The sequence below is a fragment of the Schistocerca nitens genome, chromosome 8 (genome assembly GCF_023898315.1).
Source record: "Schistocerca nitens isolate TAMUIC-IGC-003100 chromosome 8, iqSchNite1.1, whole genome shotgun sequence".
Taxonomy (NCBI): domain Eukaryota; kingdom Metazoa; phylum Arthropoda; class Insecta; order Orthoptera; family Acrididae; genus Schistocerca; species Schistocerca nitens.
This window is the reverse complement of record NC_064621.1, coordinates 526,453,607-526,475,915: the sequence shown is the minus strand read 5'-3', so window position 1 is coordinate 526,475,915 and position 22,309 is coordinate 526,453,607. Positions and strand designations below refer to the sequence as shown.

Sequence of the window (22,309 nt, the reverse complement as noted above, 5' to 3'; positions counted from 1 at the left end):
GCTTGTGACAGAGGAGAGGCTACTGCACCTGATGGGATCCTTTGAGATTCCATGTGAGTCAGAATGGGCTCTTCATCTAGCAACAGTCTACAAATTTCGTGAAAATCAGTGTGCCCTGCTTGTTCATGAAATCCAGAAAGTTTTTAACAGTCAAGATCGAATTGATGGCATATTTCTGGACTTCTGGAAAGTCTTCCTTGCAGTTGTGCACCACTGCCAAGCCAATTACGTCAAACAGAATATGCACTTGCATGATATCTGGGAAGAAAAGTATAATTCAATTGATGATTTCCTGGGTGGGTGGGGGGTTGGTTCTCCATGGGGAAATGTCAGAAATGAGAGGCATGTACAACGTAGCACCGAAGGAACATTGCTGTCCACACTATACAAAGTGACCAGATATCGCCTACTGCTGTCTGAGGCTGTATGCAGATTATGCAATCTTTTACTGGCAGGTGTTGACATTAAATGACTAGATTATCAGTAGTTGCTGTAATGACTAGAGTGATTTTATTTGTCTATCACTTTTATGGGGATATTACATACATATGGTATTATAATTTCAGAACAAGACAGGCAATTTTAAAGTAGATAATGTTAACACATGTAAACAGAAAAAGAATGGGATATTACTTGATTAATCTATCAACAGCTAGTCACTGCTGCCAGCTATATGCAAGTACCAGTTAATAACAAATTACAGAAGAATGATCACCTTGGGGAAGATAGACATCAAGTGAAAGAACGCGTCCAACATTCAATTTGCATAATGCGCACAAAAGTAAAATGAAACAAATTCAGATTTAGGCAGAGACGTACATCTACATCCATACTCCGCAAGCCACCTGACGGTGTGTGGCGGAGGGCACCATAAGTACCTCTATCAGTTCTCCCTTCTATTCCAGTCTCTTATTGTTCGTGGAAAGAAGGATTGTTGGTATGCCTCTGGGTGGGCTCTAATTTCTCTGATTTTATCCTCATGGTCTCTTCGTGAGATATACGTAGGAGGGAGCAATATACTGCTTGACTCCTTGGTGAAGGTATGTTCTCGAAACTTCAACAAAAGCCCATACCGAGGTACTGAGCGTCTCTCCTGCAGAGTCTTCCACTGGAGTTTATCTATCATCTCCGTAATGCTTTCGCGATTACTAAATGATCCTGTAACGAAGCGCACTGCTCTCCGTTGGATCTTCTCTATCTCCTCTATCAATCCCATCTGGCACGGATCCCACACTGCTGAGCAGTATTCAAGCAGTGGGCTAACAAGCGTACTGTACCTTACTTCCTTTGTTTTTGGATTGCGTTTCCTTAGGACTCATCCAATGAATCTCAGTCTGGCATCTACTTTACCGATGATCAACTTTATATGATCATTCCATTTTAAATCACTCCTAATGCGTACTCCCAGATAATTTATGGAATGAACTGCTTCCAGTTGCTGACCTGCTATATTGTAGCTAAATGATAAGGGATCTTTCTTTCTATGTATTCGCAGCACATTACACTTGTCTACATTGAGATTCAACTGCCATTTCCTGCACCATGCGTCAATTCGCTGCAGATCCTCCTGCATTTCAGTACAATTTTCCATTGTTACAACCTCTCGATATACCACAGCATCATCCGCAAAAAGCCTCAATGAACTTCCGATATCATCCACAAGGTCATTTATGTATATTGTGAATAGCAACGGTCCTACGTCACTCCCCTGCAACACTCCTGAAATCACTCTTACTTCGGAAGACTTCTCTCCATTGAGAATAACATGCTGTGTTCTGTTAACTAGGAACTCTTCAATCCAACAGTAAACAGTAAACTTTGATTCAACAGTAAGTTGAGTGATAGGAGGCCATACACCAGCCAATCATAGCTGTTTCTTCAGCTCCAAGTGATCCCTTTGTCACCTGTTCTGCACGCATGAGCACCTCACAAGGTAATGACTGGGGTTGGGGTGGAAGGAGGGGTAAGTGAGACAGTCTGTGTGGATGGGAGGGGAGGGGAAAGTGCCAAATACAGATATTTTCACATGGTCCATTGCACCACTATAAAAATATTTTAATGTAAATAAAGCAAAAGAACATTCACTGCTGCAATTAGTACTTTGGTAACCATGTTAATTTCTGCAGAAAAATACTGGAAAGTACTCCACAGATTCACAATCTTTACCAAGTGATCAAAAGAAACTTTTTGGTCAAAAACCAATTCTTTCGCATCGTATAGTCTCATACGGCAACGACCTTGCCACAGTGGATACACTTGTTCCCGTGATATCACCGAAGTTAAGTGCTGTCGGGCGTGGTTGGCACTTGGGTGGGTGACCATCCAGGCCACCATGCGCTGTTGCCATTTTTCGGGGTGCAGTAAGCCTTGTGATGCCAACTGAGGAGCTACTAGACCGAATAGTAGCAGCTTCGGTCAAGAATACCATCATAACGACTGGGAGAGCGGTGTGCTGACCCTCCTATCCGCATCTTCCACTGAGGATGACACGGCGGTCGGATGGTCCTGATGGGCCACTTGTGGCCTGAAGACGGAGTGCTTTTCGTCTCATACCTTAGCTTGACAACGTGGTTTGGCAATGAATTGGCTATCTTTCCTTGGTCACAGTTGTTACAACATTTAGAAACTACGAAACTTTTGCACAAGTTCACCTTGTAAGATGTGGTCACTTGATACTTTACTTTAAGCACACTTCAGACCACATATTACTGTGTATGGAATGTAGTCATCGAACCAAAATTGTTTTTAAGGCTGAAGAAGAGATATCTCTCACTACAATATGGAGTAAATATACATAGTTACATACATACATATGGAGTAAATATACATAGCTGTGAATGGTGATATGCCTCTCAGCATTACAAATGTTATGCCAAATTCATTTGCATGTTTTGTGTTTCTGTTTCTTATGCAATTTATTAGAAGTCACAGCCTCAGTCTAAGTTTGCATTCAAGCCCAATACAAACCAACTTAGGAAGAAATTGGCATATTAGCATCAGGGTCAGAATATCAAACATACGTCTACATTTTTCTCTCCTCTTTTAAATTATTTGTTATTTTTATATAAGGAAACTATTCTCTCACAGACACTAATGGCTCTCCTTTTAGTTAGCACTAGAACTGCCCAAGGAACAATTATGGCCCATAGCAAAAGTTTAACCCCTCTGCCTGTTTTATGGGATGGATGAGGGTTCACGGTTTAATGCTTCTTAGCCTAGTTCATTTTGAAATAAAAGTCAACACTGTTAGTTGCTTAGCTTTTGGGCAAAAATAATAAGTAGTACCTAAAACTGCTGATGTACATTTTTGTCCCATTTAATAAACTAAGCCCTGCCAATTGCTACACACTGTTGCAGCCTGCTGCTGCAGTGCAGTTGTGAAACTAAGGGAATGGTCCAATCCAACATGTCGAAACCTACCCTGAAATTTTTCAGACAGCAAGGATACATCGAAAGAATTGCACAGTCAAAATTTTAGCTGCTAAGGCGCTCTGCAAGTATATAATTTTTTTTTTAAGCAAAAACACTGAAAACTGGCAACTTTGTAGCGCACCACGCGGCTACAGCTACAGAATTGTACATAGTTGCCGTAGCTGTAGTAGACGGTGCACGCACAACACGGTAGGCACATACCCTTGATTGATGTCTAATTTGTAAAGTGAATTCCAGTTCCATTGATAGATTCCCAGACAGCTATTCACAGTTACTTTTCACTCGAATTTGCAACTCATTTAATATCCATAATAATTAGTAGTTGTCTTTGCAGTACTGCCAAGAGTGTACAATAGAGGTAAAATTGAATTAACTTTTTTTTGTTCCCTCTTCGTACATGCTTGCTAACAGCATCTGTCTTTGTGCAGGTTCCATAGTTGCACAGTAATGTGGTATCCAATTAATGTTTTTTACTTAGCAAATTAAAATATGAAGAACGTGGCATGTATTCAGAATTGACTACTTCTCATGAAGACCTACATACCGGTTACTTGTTACCGGTAGTTAATTTCTTGAACATCCATTTGAATGATGTCAGCATTTTGTTAGAAATTGTGGAAACATGAGAAGAAAGAGGAAATAACTGATGATTTCATGAATTGTGGTTTGAATGATGATTGGTGTGTATTGAAGCAAAACTACAATACCTTCCTAGCCATAAGAAAATAAGGACAGCAATAGCTTTGTGACAAAGAGAGGGCTGTAAGCTTTAGTTAAATGAAGGAGGCAGAAAATGCTTAAAATTAAGCTGTGTGCAATGTCGATTTTGTTTCGTATAATCTGAATCTGAACTGTGTAAGTGGAAAAAAATATTTACACGCAATACGAAATCTGCTCCAAAATAGAACTTGCAAAAGTGTGAAAGAATAACTATTTCAAAGATTTAGAACTTCTTGTGGGAGTCAATGCACAATTACTGAGGGAAATCTACAAAACAAGACCTTCTGAAATGCAAGTGAGATGAACATTACCAAGTTCTAGTCTTCTTCAACATGGATTCGGAAAATTATAAGGAAAAGAAAGCTGCAAAACTGCAAAGCTTACTTCAAGAAAACATGTAGAGGAGATGACAGTAATAGTAGTACTATAGACAAATTCCTTGCTTTTTGCTATCCCTTAAAATGCTTTGTATAAACCCAGTCAGTCAGGATTCATGGAAGAACTGTGTGCAAACTGCCGGCGGGGGAGGGGGGAAGGAGTTGCTCATGCAGTCAATGAATGCTATGACACATTCGTATACAACAATGGCAGTGGTAAGTATCAGCAGATTACTGTTACCGCAGCTTTATACCTGTCTTCAGAAACCTCAAGGCAAATTACGGCCAAAATTTAAAAAGAGGATTGTTTGGTTGCAAAGATCTTGTAATCGATGTAGCAAACTCTGGAAAAAGGGTGAAAATGATTTTCCATATTACATCTGAAATGTCCTATCACAACTGCAGAAATTTACTTATTGCTTTTTCTGGCCTGTTGGCCTGCACATACGACACCTCTCCCATTACAAGGATGCAAACAAGACTTAATATAATTCAGATTCAGCCTGGAATGAATAGTGTGGTTCATACCCTTAATAAAAAAATGTTTTGACAATGTGAAGCATTTTTCAGAAAATTTTTGTACAACATAATTTCCGATAGCTCTTTGTCATTCAAGTTTTATGAGCACATCAATACTGTTCAACTTCTGTCATTTGTGCACTGTCTGTTTGCATCATCAAACTAAAGCTAAACTCCGCCCGAACAGGCTTCGAAGACCCAACAGTACCAACATGATCATCTTTTATGAATGTATGCCTGATACACAGCACCATATGCAGCTAACAGCCATGGCCATTTCTTTCTCCATTCTAGTTCTGTCTAAATAAGACTAGCGATTCCTGTGAAGCACCTAAATGCATTAATTTTTTTTATTGGGTGTGCCTTATGCAAGGAAACTGTTTTCATCATCCAATAACTGCTTCACACTTGTGATTACCACACAGTATAAATATGAAAATGTTTCTTGTTAGTAAAATATACATCGTTCAAAAATTATCATATAAGTTGCAGGAGCAGTTATAAAATATTTCAAGTCAACCAATTAAAATCCTGCTTAATGGAAGTAGTCTGAAATGAAACATCATACACTGCCTTGATTCTGTTTCCTCTGGTAGTCTATTGTGTAAAAATTACATCTGCAACAATGTAGACTTCAATATGAACTGCAACTTATTCAAAATATTAATGATTTGAGACATTTCAGGTATGGTTTAGGTGCTTAAAATTCATGTGTATGCACTTTGAACTTTGTGCTGTGTGGTGTTAAGTTGTCTTGTCACGGCTCGCTCTGCTTATTTGCCGATCCGTGTGCTAGTCAAGAAAAACTGTACGAACCACTATTGTAGCAGATCTTCAGGCAGCAAGACTGACTGACTGACTACAACTTTTGTTTGTTTGTTAAATACTTGCAGTATGCCGTATCAGCAAAAATTTTACAGTGCATCTCTTTCGGAGTATTCTTCCACACGAAAAATTTCAGGGTAGGTTTCGACATGTAGGATTGCACCATTCCCTTTTAAGTGCAGTGTCCTTGACATAATACAAATTTATATAAAAAGAATAAACAGACACCATGAAGAACTGCAGCATGGCTCATCAATGCAATCTCACAGGTTGACAATTGTTATCTTTGACAAATAATACTGAAGAAATTAAATCAATTAAGTCTGATGGAGAATATGTAGACGGTATTTCAACTTATTCTGATTATGATGGAAAACAAAATACAGCATGGGGTTCAGATGACATAGAGAGCAACAATGATGATTCTAATGAATCTCCACATGTACATTGTAGTGGAAAAGATAATAATAAATAAAATATTTCTGGCATCACATATTTGTGTTTTCCCATTTTTCATTCCAACTATGTTCATCTGATGAAAAACACTAATTTTACCACCTCATCCAAAGGTCATCCAAGTTGTCACGATATTAGAAAAGGTAGTAGAGGCAGTTCTGCTACAATGGTTCACTATAGTGTTGCCAGAGTTACTACAGTTAACACTTCACAAGATGATAATCAACAGTAGAGGTGGAAGCAACTCTCATTTAAATGAGACAGAATTGAGCCATGCATTACTAAAAGGTGGTATAATACAAGAAAAAATGCTCTCTCAGTAATTTGAGTGTCAGTTCAGAGTTTGAAGCTCCTGATGGAACAATGTTAGTTGGATTTGGGAGAGGGGCCCAAACAGCGAGCTCACTGTTCCCGTCAGATTAGGGAAGGAGGGGGAAGGAAGTCAGCCATGCCCTTTCAAAGGAACCATCCCAGTATTTGACTGAAGCAATTTAGAGAAATCACACAAAAGCTAGATCAGGATTGTGGGACGTGGGTTTGAACAGTCACCTTCCCAAATACGAGTCCAGCGTGCTAACCACTGTGCCACCTCGCTTGATGATGGAACGAAGTGGGAAGTAGTTTCTACTGATAAAGGAACTTCCAGAAGGTGTGGACACAAGAACGTTCTTCAGGAAAATAGTGGTCCTCCCCATATGTGAAAAGGTGGGAACCTTGGTATATTTAGAGAGAGACTGCTCAACCATTCCAAAATTTCTCCACTGAGTGTGCGTGTCCTCAACCCCACCAGTCCTACCTTCAACATGATTCCTAAGGCATATGCACCCAACCACCTGGGATGCTCCCTTGGGGCTGGTTACTGTGCTCCCAAAGAGCATCTCTCCTCTTGTGGACTAGCTCCATCAGCTTATCACCTGTAACGAACCCTTCTATATAAAAATCTCCACTACCTCCAATGACTCTCCACAGTCCCTGTTCCTTTATCACCCGGAACCCTGGTTGTTACTATCTACATTAATGTCCCCAATGCCCATGTCTCTACTGCTATTGGTCACTCCCTTTCCCAATGTCCGATTGACTCCAAACCTACAACCCTCTCCTGGTCATAATGACCAATATATCTTCACTCACTATTGCTTCTCGCATTCGGGAGGACGACGGTTCAATCCCGCGTCCGGCCATCCTGATTTAGGTTTTCTGTGATTTCCCTAAATCAGGCAAATGCCGGGATGGTTCCTCTGAAAGGGCACGGCCGACTTCCTTCCCCATCCTTCCCTAATCCGATGAGACCGATGACCACACTGTCTGGTCTCCTTCCCCAAAACAACCAACCAACCACTATTGCTTCTCATTTGAATCCATCACCCACAAACACATCTGTGGTGTACAGTAATGGGTACCCACATGCCACTATCCTAGGCTAGCCTATTCATGGACCACTGAGAGGAATTCTTCCTAACAACCCATAATTCCAATGCCTCACCCGGTTCTCATTGATGGCATCTTGATGATCTAGAGACAGGCTGAAGGCACATCACATTTCTCCAGAACCTGCTCAACACTTTACACCCCATTCGCTTCACACAGTCCTCCTCAGCCCACTAAGCTACCTTCTTCATGCCTATCTCCACCTCACAGATGGTTACATCAGTACTTCCATTGATATCAAACATACCAACCACCAACAATACCTCCACTGGTACTGACTAGCAGTCATTCACCAAAAATGCTGAGGGTCTTACTGAGGTCTTCACAGACTGAAATTACCCTCCTGAACCTTGTCTAGAAACAGATCTCCCTAGTCTTATATCCAAAGACACCTACCACCCTTACATATTCACTGTCAGGCCACAAAGGAGTATTTCTCTTGTGACTAAGTACTACCTTGGACTGTAGCAAATGAATTACATTCTCCATCAGTGTTTCGACTACCTCTCATTGTGCCCTGAAATGGGAAATATAATTCTCCCCCTCCCCCACAGTGATATTCTGACACCCTCTCAATCTGTCCTTTTCCACTCCTGCTTCCAACCCCTTGCCTCAAGGTTCATATCTGTGCAATAGAACCAGGCACATGTTCCACACATCATCCCACTATCACCTACTCTAGTCCTTTCAAAGTCGTCTCCTACACCATCACAGGCAGGGTCACCTGTGAAAGCAACCACGTGATCTACCAACTTAGCTGCAAACACTAAGCTGCATTCTATGTGGACATGACAACTAACACTGCTTGTTCACCCAACAGCCACTGCCAAACTGTGAACTGTCATCAAGAGACAGCTGGAACACCCAGTTGCTTAGAATGCTGCCCAACATGGTGTGTTTCACTTTAAAAGCTGCTTTACAGCCTGTGCCATCTGGATTGTTCCTACCAACACCAGCTTTTCTGAGTTACACTTATGGGAACTCTCCCTGCAACACATCGTTTGTTCCTGCAACCCTCCTGGCCTCAATCTTCACTAGTCTCTGTCCTCCATCTGCTCATCCCCAATCCCTGCTCCAACACCAACATGGTAGGTGCCCTCTACCCTGTTGATGCACCTGTAGGGGTTTGACAAAAATATGGAAACACTGCAGAAACACCTGAACATAAATGCAGATGTTAGCTAAGCCTGCAAGTTATGCTGTTGTATTTGTCTAAGAACAGCACCTGTACAATGTCCTCAGTATGCTGAAGAAGCCAGTTATGGTCAGAACAGTGTTCTGAGCAGTTGTGAGTGCATTATGTCAGAGCTAAGTGAATTCCACATGGTGGGTGCTTCCATAACCAACGGAGCTGAACTGTTTGGCATTTCAAGAGACACCATACCAAAGATCTACACCATATACATGAAAGGTGAAACTTGTCAGCCACTAAGTCGCAATATGGAGGAAAGTGTGTGCTGAGTGATCATGACAGATGGTCAATGAAGGGAACTGTGACGAACAGTAAGTGAACAACAGCTGCAAAAGTCACTGCGCAACTGAATGTCACACTCACAAACCCTGCCAGCACCATAATACCACTAGGGAAGCTCCCTATGTAGGGAACTGCACGGGGAGCATGAATTCCAAAATCACTCATGAGCAACACAAATGCCGTAGTAGAAAAACATGATGCCAAAGCCATAAAACCTGAACCACGGAGCAATGGAAGAAAGTCATTTGGTCAGATGAGTCTTGGCGCAAAATGTTTCCAAATTCTGACTGAGTTTACATCCCAGGAGTGAAATATGGCTGGGGCTCCCTGATGATACCGGCAGCCATATCATGGTATTCCGTGGACCACAAGGTCACCTTGTTAGATCACATTACTGCCTTGCTGACCTTTTTGGTTTATAAGGTCCACCTCATGGTACAATGTCTTTTCCTAAAGGGTGATGATGTCTTCCACAATTTCATGGCACCTGTTTACACAGCTCGCATAATCCATAACTGATTTTGTGAGAATGAGGATGGGGATGAGGATGGGGATGAGTTATCGCATCTCTCCTAGCTATCTTAGTCATCAGAAAATGGTTCAAATGGCTCTGAGAAATATGGGACTTAACATCTGACGTCATCAGTTCCCTAGAACTTAGAACCACTTACACCTAATTAACCTAAGGACATCACACACATCCATGCCCGAGGCAGGATTCGAACCTGCAACCGTAGCGGTCGCGCGGTTCCAGACTGAAGTGCCTAGAACTGCTCGGCCACACTGGCCGGCCTAGTCATCAGATCTCAATATTATTGAGCCTTTGTGGTCTACTTTGTAGAGAAAGGTGTGTGACTGCTATTCACCCAGCATCATTAGTATCTGAACTTGCCACTATTTTGCAGGAAAATTTGAGTAAGATTCATTTGGAAACCATACAGGACTCCTCTTTATCTATTCCCAGCTATTGGAACTGTTCTGAATGCCAGTGGTTTTCATACACTGTATTAAGCATGGTATTGTGTTTTTGTTTATATTTTGGCCCACCTCCTGTGCATAGCCCTTCACACTTCTCTATTCCCCTCCCCATCCCTGATAACGGCCATGGGTGTGAGAGTTATGTTTTGTGTGTGTGTGTGTGTGTGTGTGTGTGTGTGTGTGTGTGTGTGTGTGTGTGAGAGAGAGAGAGAGAGAGAGAGAGAGAGAGAGAGAGAGAGAGAGAGAGAGAGATCTGTAATTTTACTCTATAATGTGTAATACAGCAATATTTACTGCAAAACTATTCGAAAAAAAGAAGAAAATGTCCTAAGGACGAGGGTGAATTCGGGCTGCACACTGGAGTTTCATCTCCAGTTCCTTATAAACAAACCCGAAGTGGCCTGAAACTGTACTGCACTCTGCTAGCAGATCTAAGCCTCATATTAAAAACATTTTCCAGTTTTTTTTGAGAAGTAATTGTTATTTTCCAACATGTGTGGCTAAACACTTTTATTGTTGCTGTGACCCGCCTTTACACTTGTGATTATGGCTGTCATATGCATTGCCAACCCTATGGACATCTGCATTATGTACCAGAGTCTCTTAAAACCAAATGACTGATTTTCTGTCAGCATGAACTTAGTTTGGAAGTTGTATCACCTAGCTTATACAGTTGCTGTATTCAATCATTTCCTCACAAATCAGCTACCATCACTTCTTCATACCGACAAATCATATATCACACGTAAAAGCACTGTATGATCATGACTTAATGTAAAAGTACACACACACACACACACACACACACACACACACACACACTCACACACACACAAAATGTATAGAACTTCCAGTTTACATGATGATGTGTACAATATGATGTTTAGTTGACCTAATGTATTTTTAATACTCTCAATTTCTGTAAAGAAATGAATTAAAATCACGCAGTTGGGTTGCAGCGATGTTGAAAGCAGTAGTATAGAATGAGGTGAATGTGTGAGAAGGAAAGTGTTGGGTGCATAATACAAAGACCATGTTGGAAAAAGAAACTTATCTTTTGGAGCTACTGCCAAGAAAATTATTTTGAGTTTGTTTATAGCAATGATACAAGATACTACTAACATTACCCGATGTCATGGGAAACTAAATAAAATTTTTAAAAATACTAAATAGATTTTTGTAAATATTAAGTATCTAGTAACTGCTCTATATGACTTACACAAAAAAGTGAAAAAAGAAACTAAACAGCTGTAATGAAAGTCCCTCTATAATAAGCAGATACACATAAATCACAAATTACTTCATCAATCCTTTCATTTGAGGAAAATTATGAGAAACAAATTCAAGGGTTTAAATAAATGTAAGCTTTTATGCTACCAAAATAATACAAGTACTACCACATAGATGAACGCAGAATCACAGACTATCATAAGCTTTTGAAAAGGAAAAAGTGCCAAATACAAAAAAGTTTCCTTTTTCAATCAGAAGGTACCATAGTGCAGCTTCAGTACAGCATGTATAGCTAGTGACCAGCACTACTTTGGTCAGATCCAGCGCTGAATCTGTAGTTTTTCTGAACAACTTTGGAGGTTTGAGAGACCCATGTTGTGTGACATTGTTCTACAGACTCCTGTGAAGTCAATCAAGCCACAAACTATCTCTTGTAATCCTGGTCTCTACCAGAATAATTGCTTCCTGCATGCATTTGGTCCATCCTCACTATATTATGGTGGCTGCCTATGGTGCACCACTAACCTTAAACTTCAGGCTCTGAAGTCACTGTCCAATCTCTGCCCAATGCCTAGGCACTCATTTATCCTTGCAACATTATTCTAACATTATTTTTTATGAAATGAATAGCTTAGTAACTAGACAACTGCTCAGGCCTACTAGTCATGTGAGCTGTTTATATCCACTTTATTTACTCTACATGTCTCAAATTGAGACAATTAATTAAATTTGAAACTGTGTTGTTTTAATTACTGCATATTTGATATTCATATACTTCCTTAACAATTTCCATCTTCATCAACCCTTTTATGAATATTTGTAGCTCTGAATCCGAGATTATTGCCACTTATGGAATGTGTCTCATTTGAGTCACTTTGTCATATTTCATGTATATTCATGATTGTCACGATATATTACACAAGCACAAAAATCACAATTTCGTAACTTGCTTGAACAGAGCATTTCTTAAAATTATGCAAGACCAAATAATATCAGTTTCCTAATTTCACTACTACTACTACTACTACAAAACATCAATTAAAGTAGTCAATTACATCAAACAGAAATTCCATAATGGCTGCAGATGATGTTCCAGTATACTCACAGTTGGTCTTTGTATGGCGTGATGCTGAGCTGATGGAACACTTGTCGATACTCTACTCTGCAAAGCAACTGGATGCTGATATGTGACATTGTCTAAAGCAAACAGAAAATAGAAAATATGACGACATATATGTACTCTTTGTTGAAATTTATAGTAAGCCTTAATTCAACAACAGTTGCAAAATTCCAATGACCATGTCTTATTAATGAGATTAATACACTGATGCAGCAAAGAAACTGGTATAGGCATGCCTATTTAAATACAGAGATGTAAACAGGCAGAATATGGCACTGAGGTCCGCAATGCCTATATAAGACAAAAAGTGTCTGGCGCTGTTTTTAGGTTGGTTACTGCTACTACAGTGGCAGGTTATCGAGATTTAAGTGAATTTGAATGTGGTGTTATAGATGGCGCATGAGCTATGGGACACAGCATCTCTGAGGTAGCGATGAAGTAGGGATTTTCCATCATTTCATGAGCGTACTATGGATGTCAGGAATCTGGTAAAACATTAAATCTCCATCACTGTGGCTGTAAAAAAATTCCTGCAAGAATGGGACCAACAATGACTGAAGAGAATCGTTCCATGTGACAGAAGTGCAACTCTTCCACAAATTGCTGCAGATTTCAATGCTAGGCCTTCAACAAAAGTCAATGTCAGTATGTGAAACAGTCAATGAAACAACATAGATACGGGCTTTCGGAGTCGAAGCCCCAGTTCTCTACCCCTGATGACTGCATGGCACAAGGCTTTATGCCTCGCCTGGGCCTGTCAACACCCGACATTGGACTGTTGATGACTGGAAACATGTTGCCTGGTCGGATGAGTCTTGTTTCAAATTGTAAAGAGTGGATGGACATGTACAGGTGTACAGACAACCTCATGAAACCATAGACCCTGCATGCCTAGATACGAATCTGACAGGTGACATGTACCTAAGCATCCTGTCTGATCGATCACCTGCATCCATTCACGTCCATTGCGCATTCTGATGGACTGAGCCAATTCCAGCAGGACAATATGACATCCCACACATCCAGAATTGCTAAAGAGTCGCTCCAGGAACACTTTTCCGAGTATAAACACTTCCGCTGGCCACCAAACACCCCAGACTTTAACATTATTGAGCATACCTGGGATGCTTTGCAACATGCTTTTCAGAAGAGATCTCCATCCCCTCTTACTCTTATGGATTTATTGACAGTCCTGCAGGATTCATGGTGTCAGTTCCCTCCAGCATTACTTCAGACATTAGTTGAGTCCATGCCATGTCGTGTTGTGGCACTTCTGCGTGCTCGTGGGGGCCCTACACGATATTAGGCAGGTGTACCAGTTTCTTTGGCTCTTCAGTGTATTTTCAACTGGCAACATAGTTCCAACATAGGCTTGTTAACATTTGAATGACTTATGTTAAAAAATTGTTACAAAAACAAATGTGTGAGGCTTATGAGCATTATTTATCATCTACATGAAACTATGGGCATTTTTTCCAGCAGACATCTGAATTTATGAGAAGAAGGGCAGGAAAACATAAGCAAACTGTGAAATGTCCATACAGTTAGAAAGCCCTGCAGGATACTGTGGGAAGCACCAACTTTAACTTGGAAAGCAGAGTGCAATAAGAACCAGACAAAAATTGGAATGGGGCCCGGAGACACCACTCTTGTAAGGCAACGAGGATGTGATGATGCCATGTGGTATCATAAGCCTTTCACATATCTAAGACGATAGCGATAAGGTGTCAGTGGGCAAAAGCTGTCCATGTAACAGACTCTAGGCAGAAACAAACTCAGTGGTAGAACAGTCTTGGCGAAAACCACCCAAAGCTGGAGTCAGATGGCCTGGAAACTCAAGGTACCAACATACATTCAATTAACTTGCAGAGCAGATTAGTGAGACTAATTGGGTGATAGCTGTCCATCTCAAAAGACTTACACGGTTTCAGTACCAAGTTGATCACACTTTCTCGCCACTGAGATGGGAAATCATCCTCCCTCCAGATATATGGTCGTGGCTAGGACACGACACTGGCAGTCCACTGATGGGTGCATGGGCTTGGATGCTGTCTAGCCATGGAATGATGTCAGGGCTTGGGCAATGAGGAATTCCCACTCATTGAACGGAATATGATTTCCGGTGGCTTGTAGAGTAAGGTAAGTGAATTTGCTCCACGTACTGTTTGGGGACACAAAATGCAGGCTGGTAATCCTCAAATGCATAGGCTCAAACATAACATAGAGTAAAATGTTGGGCACAGCGTCTAGGTCAGTGTAGGCAACACCATTTATGGAGATAACAGGTACACCTATGGAGAAATAGTGTCCACAGAAGCACTGAATCTTTCCTCTAACCTCAGGAGGAGGGGTATGTGGTCCAATGGGCAGTGACATACTGTTCCCAGCATTTTTGTTTCTGTCATTTTATTAGAAGTTGGGCCCAGGTACAGAGCTATTTAAAAGCAATAAGGTACTCCATCAATGTATGTTGCTTATGGTGTTCGAGAGTCCATCTCTGATCGCCACACTAATTTTGGAGGTCGACCAAGGTACTGCCTCCTGACGAGCGTATCCTGAGGGACAGAGGATCACGAAGTTAGGGATAGCAGGAAGTCCCCTGTGGATACAGAGGAGGAACATGCAGAGTCCTATGACTTAGGGGCCACCAGAGTCTTCTCCTTGGATAACTACTACTTGTCTTTCTCCTTGGATGATTGTCTGTGAGGGCTTGTCTCCCTTAGTTTCAGCGACAGAGGAGGAATGACAAGTCCTACGACCAGCAGCCTGTGACCCCTTCAGCTAATGGCTGATATCCAGTTTTAGATCAGCAGTACCTGATATGAGAGCACCCCAAGGAAGCCTTTCCTGGTGAGAGGTGCCAAAGGTAGGTGATGCTTCTCTGACTGGGGGTCAGAGATGGACATTCCCATGGAGTAGGTAGTCAGCACTTCCAAACTGGGTGTGGGGGAAGCAGTAGGACAAGGGCCCTAAACCGCCAGGGGAGGGGATGCAATCAACACAAAATGCACAAAGGGTAAGGATACTGTTGCTGGAGAGGATCATGTTGTCTTAGCTGTAACCTACATGATAATCACACACACAGGATGCAAACAATTATATCACTTCTTGGTCTCTTGATATGTCAATCACTCAAGAGCCTTTAGGAAGATTCATTCATTATTTATTCTGATTGTATTTCACATTCCTGTTTGGTATTGTTTTATTGGATTTTCTTTCCTTCTTGGCAGATGGTGCAGTCCGGTGAGCAGGGGGAATGATGCTCTCTGCACCTAACACAGAAGGGGAGCAGCACAAGGAATATTTTTGGCCAATTGAAATCCACAGTCCCTACAGATAGGGACTGTGTTACAATGCAAGACACGTTTTAATATCATGCATTTGAAGCACCACATGGGTTGGGGGTACATACAGTTTCACACCACACTGATACACTATCCCCTTGACCTTTTTTGCCAATGAGTCACCTTCAAAGGCCAAGATGAAGACCCCACAATCAACCTCGTTGTCCTTTGATCCCACTGGGCATGATGGACAAAATGCACACCCTATCACTCCAAATTGGTATGTAACTTGTCATCGATCTGAAAAGAAGATCATGGTGGAATACGAAACCTATCATATAAAGACTCTCATGGGTGGATGATAATTACAGGAAAGTCATCCAGTTTGTCACAGGTAAGTAGCATCTGCGGCTGAGTAGGGGATGCTGTTTTAATAGGAATGGAAGCTCTTTTAATTTTCAAAATTACTGTTACTTCCCCAAATCTGTCATAAAGGTGTTCAACAAAGAACAAAGGCTTTGGGTCGAAAAGGAACTCCTATCGATCCTAGAACAAACTCTCTTTGTCCAATGTTCCTCCCACGGTAGTCAAGGAAGGGAAGATTTTTGGGGTCATATCTCTCTGCATTGTAAGAATCTTTTCCTTCACAAACAACTGCTGGGCAGTGTGGCCAGCATTTGAAGAACGCTTAATCCACTTCATGTGGGAGTCATCCACCATGGTGCCACCCATTTTGCACAGGGCTTTCTCTGCAGGTGGGCACCACCCAAACTCAGCAATGGCTACTTGGCCATTGCTCAATTCCCTGGAGTCTCCGTGCACCACGCATGAAGGGCACATACCCTTGGCGTATGTTGGGAGTTTGCAGCTTAGGCACCAACAGTGTGATCCCTGTGTGGTCAGGGGACTACCACTGTGCACGTACTTTATGTCCACTCACCCCCAACCTGCCACAATGGAATGGCTATCATGTTGGATTTTGGGCATATTACGATTGACAGACAGGCAGGGTGCAGAGAGAGAAATGCACAATGGTGCAATATACATTGCATTGGGTGACCTCCCTACACAATCTGCACTTCAGAAAATGTGGAAGAGGAATAGTATGTCAAAACCAAACAATTCCAACCAGGTATTTTAGGATGAAAGGATGTGTGAAGGAACAAAAGAGAAAAAAATGAATGTTCAAATTCATAAACCAAATCCAAGTGTGGTCGGCATCAAGAAGACCATCCAATGGAAAGGGAGAGGGGGAGACAGAACAGTGAAAGGACGGGCTTTCAGTATGGAAAGGGAAGTAGCACTTCAAGGGCTGGGGGCCCATGTTGGTCAAGCACGTACTCACTGAAGAGTTGTGAGCCCCAGATGGGTTTGTGTAATTTCTTCAGGGAAGACATGATTAATTTTGTTTGATATTGTCACATTCTGCAATAGCAGAAATCACCATCTATCAGAAGCATCGCTACCCACTCAGCGCAATACATTTAGATGATAATGTCCACTTATGTTACATTGCATTGGTCATACCAAGTTGGGATTCAACACTTTCCCTACGGTTTTGAAATATTAAGAATAGTTTGCACTTTGATATTTTTAAATTGATGAGTATGTTTATTCATGTGTGACAACATATGTTCACAAGCTGTATCATTCGTGCAGCACTATGACAAATGCATAAGTGAGGATAGTGTTAGACCTAAAGTAATACAATCTACACTTAAATATAAGTGGAGAGTTTTCAAGATATATTATCACAAACAATATCAGTAGATACACAATATAATGAATGTTCTATGTGAGAAGATTACAGATTACTTTCTACCTAATACACAAGTTATTCACTTACGACTGAAGTTAACATTATAGCAGAAAAAATACAGATGAAAATATAACAGTTATGTTGCTGTTTATAACAGTATTAAATATATAAAAATCTTTTAAATCTTGTACAGAATTTCAAGGAATTTAAAGCAACAAAATTTTGCAATGAACCCAACAAAAGAACTTATGCAGTGTCATGTAAACTGATAAAGTGCACACACTGACTATTGTGAATGGACATTTATTTATTAAATATGCTACTGTACGTAAATAGCCATGTAGCAACAAAACCTGACCTTACTAGGGAAGCCAAGCAGCTTGTGTAAGATGTTTGCTGGTGTTGTGGCACTACTCAGATGGCACTCATCTGGATTGCTCTCTGACGGCACCAGGCCAAAATCAGGCATATGAGCCAGCTCAGGGCCAGCCCGAGGCAACTATGGTGCGACCTGTGAAGTGCTACTATTGTGGATTCCGTGTATTTTATATGAAGATTCTTCTCCTCTACCTCAAATTTGTTGATACTGTAATTGCAAGTGGTGATATTTCTTTACAGCAGTAACATTGTAGATTCCCCTTGTTTGTACTTGCCATTAACAAATGTCTTTTTTGATGCTGCTGTTTTTCCTCAAGTGTGAATAAGTAACCAACACAGATGTGGTAGACAGTAGCATTTTCACCGCTGTGTCCTAATACACCACTATGCACATGATAGAGCACAAGTGCAACATTAGTGTACAAAAAAAAGTACAACCAGACAATGAGGCAAAAGGAAGAAAGAAGGGAAGTCAAATAAGGGAAAGAGAAGGTGAGCCACTACTGTAGTCAAGATTCCCCCAAAACTGATATTGTGCTGCCTGAATGCGAAATGACCATCCATTAGTCCAAATAGGCATGTAATAAGTAGGTAACAAAATTTAGTGTAATAAGCCCCTAAAGTCTAAGTGATGTTCACATTTTTATTATGAGCAGTATTTAGCCTCCTAGTAATGCTTGTGCCATTACATTTCACAGGTACCACTTATGGCTTCTTGTGTGGGGTAGAACCACATTAAATATACGAGCAAATCAGATGCAGACCACAATCTCGTTGAACGAGCTACAAAGTGCCACTTCACAACTCTGATGATAGTTCTGAAAGGCTAACAATGCTTACCACATGTCAGTAGGAGAACAGAGTAGCCAAGTAGCTGCTTACAACACGATGAAAATCTGCCATTATCTGTCTAAAGGAATTGAAAGTGCCTCTGGAGTTTACAATACGCTCATCAAGTTTTACTTCTCAGATAATTCATTTACTGTAGACCTAGGACAGTTGGGGGTGTACAGTCGTGGACAAAATGAGTGAGACCCCTCACCTTTTCATTATGCTGATCCACACAGCTTTAAAGTCTGCTACACGGCATAACAGGCAAGGCGACGAAGTACTACCAACATACTATGCACAGGCGTGAAGTTGACAAACTATCCGAACTTTGTCAGACTGTTTTCAATCATGTTTAAGACAATATTAATGCTGATTAGTGTGTTAAACACAACAAGTAAATATAAGATATAAATGAAAGTAAGTGTTGTTGTGGTCTTCAGTCCAGAGACTGATTTGATGCAGCTCTCCATGCTACTCTATCCTATGCTAGCCTCTTCATCTTCAACTAACTACTGCAACCTACATCCTTCTGAATCTGCTTACTGTATTCATCTCTTTGTCTCCCTCTATGTTGTTTACCCTCCACGATGCCCTCCAATACTAAATTGGTGATCTCTTGATGCCTCAGAACATGTCCTACCAACCAATCCCTTCTTCTAGTCAAGTTGTGCCACAAATTGCTCTACTCCCCAATCCTATTCAGTACCTCCTAGCTAGGTGATCTACCCATCTAATCTTCGGCATTCTTCTGTAGCACCACTTTCCAAAGCTTCTATTCTCTTCTCATCTAAAATGTTTAATGCCTATGTTTCACTTTCATACATGGCTACATCGAGTATAGACTTAAGTGTCAGGAAGTCGTTTCTGAAAGTATTTGTATGGAGTGTAGCCATGTATGGAAGAGAAACATGGACGATAACTAGTTTGGACAAGAAGAGAATAGAAGCTTTCGAAATGTGGTGCTACAGAAGAATGCTGAAGATAAGGTGGGTAGATCACGTAACTAATGAGGAGGTATTGAATAGGATTGGGGAGAAGAGAAGTTTGTGGCACAACTTCACTAGAAGAAGGGATCGGTTGGGAGGACATGTTTTGAGGCATCAAGGGATCACAAATTTAGCATTGGAGGGCAGTGTGGAGGGTAAAAATCGTAGAGGGAGACCAAGAGATGAATACACTAAGCAGATTCAGAAAGATGTAGGTTGCAGTAGGTACTAGGAGATGAAGAAGCTTGCACAGGATAGAGTAGCATGGAGAGCTGCATCAAACCAGTCTCAGGACTGAAGACGACAACAACACATGGCTACACTCCATACATGTACTTTCAGAAAATCCTTCCTGACACTTAAATCTGTACCTTATGTTAACAAATTTCTCTTATCCAGGAACGCTTTCCTCGCCATTGCCAGTCTACATTTTATATCCTCTCTACTTTGACCATCATCAGTTATTTTGCTCTCCAAATAGTAAAATTCATCTACTACTTTGTCTCATTTCCTAATCTAATTCCCACAGCATCACCCGATTTAATTCAACTACATTACATTATCCTCCTTTTGCTTTTGTTGATGTTAATCTTATATCCTCCTTTCAAGACACTGTCCATTCAGTTCAGCTGCGCTTCCGGATCCTTTGCTGTCTCTGACAGAATTACAATGTCATCGGCGAACCTCAAAGAGTTTATTTCTTCTCCGTGGATTTTAATACCTACTCCGAATTTTTCCTTTTGTTTCCTTTACTGCTTGCGCAATATACAGATTGAATAACATCGGGGATAGGCTACAACCATGTCTCACTCCCTTCCCAACCACTGCTTCCCTTTCATGCCCCTCTACTCTTATAAAAGCCATCTCGTTTCTGTACAAATTGTAAATAGCCTTTCGCTTCCTGTATTTTACCCCTACCACCTTCAGAATTTGAAAGAGAGTATTCAAGTCAACATTGTCAAAAGCTTTCTCTAAGTCTACAAATGCTAGAAACGTATGTTTGGTTTTCCTTAATCTATTTTCTAAGATAAGTCGTAGGGTCATTATTGCTTTTATTAAGTGATTTGAGTTGCGTCACTACTCCGAGGATATTTACTTCTCTGTTACTCATGTTGGCAGCTGATCTCGATTCGAATTCTGGAATATTTACTTCTTCTTCTTTTGTGAAGGCATTTCAGAAGGCTGTGTTTAGTAACTCTGCTTTGGCAGCACTGTCTTCGATAGTATCTCCATTGTTATCGTGCAGAGAAGGCACTGACTGTTTCTGCCAGCTAACATACTTCACATACGACCAGAATCTCTTTGGATTTTCTGCCAGGTTTCGAGACAAAGTTTCGTTGTGGAAACTGTTATAGGCGTCTTGCATTGAACTACGCGCTAAACTTTGAGCTTCTGTAAAGGGTCACCAATCTCAGGAATTTTTGGTCTGTTTAAATTTGGCATGTCTGTTTCGTTGTATCTGCAACAGTGTTATAACCCGTTTTGTGAACCAGGGATCAATTCCATCGTTGGTTAGTTTATTTGGTATAAATCTCTCAACTGCTGCTGATACTATTTCTCTGAATTTAAGCCACATCTGGTCTACACTACTCATATTATTAATTTGGAATGAGTGGAGATTGTCTCTCAGGAAGGTATCAAGAGAATATTTATCTGCTTTCTTTGAATAGGTGTATTTTTCACTTATTTTTCAAGGATTTGGGGATTACAATATCCAATCTCCCTATGACAACCTTGTGTTCATTAATCCCTATATCGGTTTTGATGCTCATTAGTAACTCAGGATTATTTGTTGGCAAGAGGTTAAGTGTGTTTTCACAACCATTTACTATTCGCGTGGCATCATGAACTAACTGCTCAAAATAATTTTCACAGAATGCGTTTAGCACAATTTCTGATTATATTTTATGTGTACCTCTGGAATTAAACATGTATTTTCGCCAACGTATCGAGGGTAAATTAAAGTTCAAATGGCTCTGAGCACTATGGGACTTAACATCTATGGTCATCAGTCCCATAGAACTTAGAACTACTTAAACCTAACTAACCTAAGGACATCACAGAACACCCAGTCATCACGAGGCAGAGAAAATCCCTGACCCCGCCGGGAATTGAACCCTGGAACCCAGGCGCGGGAAGCGATAACGCTACTGCACGACCACGAGTTGCGGACGGTAAATTAAAGTCACCACCAACTATTATTGTATGAGTCCGGTACGTGTTTGAAATTAAACTCACATTTTCTTTGAACCTTTCAGCAACTGTATCATATGAACTGGGAGGTAGGTAAAAGGATCCAATTATTATTTTAGTCCGGTTCCAACAATGATCTCTGCCCATACTAATTCACAGGAAGTATCTACTTCAATTTCGCGACAAGTTAAACTACTTATGACAGCAACAAACACGCCACAACCAACCGTGTTTAGACTATCTTTTCGGAACACCATTAGGTTCTTTGCGAAAATTTCGACTGAGCTTATATCCAGTTTTAGCCAGCTTTCAGTGACTA

The 22,309-nt window shown here is 40.9% G+C and overlaps 1 protein-coding gene across 2 annotated transcripts in view; it reads right to left on the bottom strand.

Moving 5' to 3' along the window:
- Nucleotides 1-22,309, bottom strand: part of LOC126199062 (uncharacterized) — a 165,182-nt gene that overhangs the window by 34,657 nt on the left and 108,216 nt on the right. For both annotated transcript variants that reach the window (XM_049935773.1, XM_049935774.1), the window contains exon 8: nucleotides 12,545-12,636. In XM_049935773.1, coding sequence (XP_049791730.1) covers nucleotides 12,545-12,636 — 92 coding nt within the window. The remainder of the gene's footprint in view (nucleotides 1-12,544; nucleotides 12,637-22,309) is intronic.